The sequence below is a fragment of the Cyprinodon variegatus genome, unplaced genomic scaffold (assembly GCF_000732505.1).
Source record: "Cyprinodon variegatus isolate N-32 unplaced genomic scaffold, C_variegatus-1.0 Scaffold1227, whole genome shotgun sequence".
NCBI classification, from domain to species: Eukaryota; Metazoa; Chordata; class Actinopteri; order Cyprinodontiformes; family Cyprinodontidae; genus Cyprinodon; species Cyprinodon variegatus.
The window spans coordinates 198,975-201,228 of NW_015151680.1; the positions used below are offsets into that span (position 1 = coordinate 198,975).

General features: G+C 49.2%; 1 protein-coding gene across 1 annotated transcript in view; it reads left to right on the forward strand.

The window, feature by feature from the left end:
* Nucleotides 1-341: 341 nt before the first annotated feature.
* The window catches only part of LOC107102268 (chromosome unknown open reading frame, human C18orf54), an 8,392-nt gene continuing 6,479 nt past the window's right edge, over nt 342-2,254 (forward strand). The window contains exons 1-6 of the mRNA XM_015401499.1: nt 342-480; nt 563-730; nt 811-986; nt 1,066-1,207; nt 1,332-1,499; nt 1,574-1,706. Coding sequence (XP_015256985.1) covers nt 858-986; nt 1,066-1,207; nt 1,332-1,499; nt 1,574-1,706 — 572 coding nt within the window. The 5' untranslated portion in view covers nt 342-480; nt 563-730; nt 811-857. The remainder of the gene's footprint in view (nt 481-562; nt 731-810; nt 987-1,065; nt 1,208-1,331; nt 1,500-1,573; nt 1,707-2,254) is intronic.

The window sequence follows — 2,254 nt, forward strand, 5'->3', positions numbered from 1 at the left end:
ATGTTTAATTCCTCTTTAATAAATAAATAAAATGTATAATTCCTCTTTAATAAATAAATAGAATGTATAATTCCTCTTTAATAAATAAATAGAATGTTTAATTCCTCTTTAATAAATAAATAAAATGTTTAATTCCTCTTTAATAAATAAATAAAATGTATAATTCCTCTTTAATAAATAAATAGAATGTTTAATTCCTCTTTAATAAATAAATAAAATGTTTAATTCCTCTTTAATAAATAAATAAAATGTTTAATTCCTCTTTAATAATTCACTTTAAAAACTTTTCAGATGCCTGACTGAAATGTTAAATTTGAAAAATGCTGCTTTTCTATTTCAGTGACTTTCTGCTCCTACAGACCAGAGGATTCAGCCCCACAGCATGATAGCGCCCCCTCCGTGCCTGATGGTTGGTGCAGGGCCTGGATTGGACGTGTGCTGCCTGCTCGGGGTTTCTCCACCATACTGACGTGGTTTAAGGTGACAGTTTGACCTGAAGTCTCGTTCTGTTGCTCCTTCAATATATTCTGAATTTTTCATTGATGCTGATTTTTTGTTTCAGGTATAAAATCAGCGTCAAACGTTTGGTGGCCTCGTGGCGACCTGCCATTATCTGACCATCTGATCAGTTTAGCCGCGTTTAGGAGGCTGCTCACATGACGCCATCAGGCAGCTGGTCCCAGACTCACAGGCTTCCAGACGTCTGCTGGCTAGAAAATCTACTCTAGAAGTAAACCGGAGCAGATCTATCAACCTGCAGGAGGGAAGCCTGGCCTGCTGCTGACCTTTGACCTGTCTGCTGTCTCTCAGGTTTGAGGATGTTCTGGATCATGGAGGATCCGTCTTTCTGCTGAAGGATGGAGTCACCTGAGGAGGACTGCGTGTCCCCAGAGTCCACCGTGACGTCCCTGCTGTCCAGCTCTGGGCGCCTGAGGAGCAGCCTGCAGCCGCCTGAGCTCAGCAGAACCTTCCAATATGGAGATCAGGTTCTCCTCTGACACTTCATGCAGACACCAGCTGCTTCTGCCTGATGGTTCTGAACATGCTAACTCTGCCTGGTTGCAGATCTACGATTCCGCCTCTGCGGCGCTGGAAGCCTACATCGCAGATTTTGATCGCAGCTGCCAAAGGTGCCGGACGGTAACTGGACCGCTGGTTCTGGCCACGCCGAGGAAACCCAGAGCGGTCCGGCCCAGAAACAGGGACGGTAAGATCCGAGCCGCTGCGTAAATACGGGTTCTGCTGATGTAAGCGGACTGAGCTGGAGGTCCGGTTCTGTTTGGGGCTGGAAACAGGATGTTCTGATCGGGGGGGTTCTGTTTCATCCGCAGTCCTCAGGGAGCGTCTGACGGAACGGGAGCTGGACTTCCTGAACCTCCCCGTCAGCTCGCCCCGTCATCGCCAGAACCGAGACCGGGTCTCCATGACGACAGACGAGCTGCTGGCCATCCCGTTCGACGGCTCCATGCCCATCACCCACACCTCTGCCTTCATGCAAGGTCCGGCTCACATCCAGAACCAGAGGCAGTAGAACTCTGGTTGATGGGAATCAAACCGTGCTCTCTGTCCTCAGGTCTGCTGTCCCGCTCAGGAACGTCCCAAATGTTCCACCCCTCCACCCAAGCTCAGCTCAGCAGCAGCCGTGTCGCCCCGAAGCCCCTGGACCGGACTCTGGACCAGAACTGTCCTCCTGCCGGTAGCTCCAGGTTAGTCTCCTCAGATCAGCTGAAACGTGTGGATGTCCAGAATCCTTCATGATCTGAACCGGATCACAGCCAGAACTTTAAGGTCCATAGATCTCTGAACTGCAGCTGAGGCTACCGTCTCCCCCATCCTGGTTTTTTCAGTCTGGTTCATGATCTGCAGCATAATTAGAGATGGTCCCAGTTCTAGAGGTCCAGGACCCAGAACTGTAATCCTGCTGCAGGGACAGATTCACAGGAAGAGGAGAGAGGCAGCACAGGCTGGGGGGGGGGGACCAATGATGGAGGACTGATCAGTTCTTCTAAGGATGGATGGATGGATGGTTGGATGATGGATGGATGGATGGATGGATGGATGATGGATGGATGGATGGATGGTTGGATGGATGGATGGATGGATGGATGGATGGATGGATGGATGGATGATGGATGGATGGATGGATGGTTGGATGATGGATGGATGATGGATGGATGGATGGATGGATGGATGATGGATGGATGGATGGATGGATGGATGGATGGATGGATGATGGATGGATGGATGGATGGAT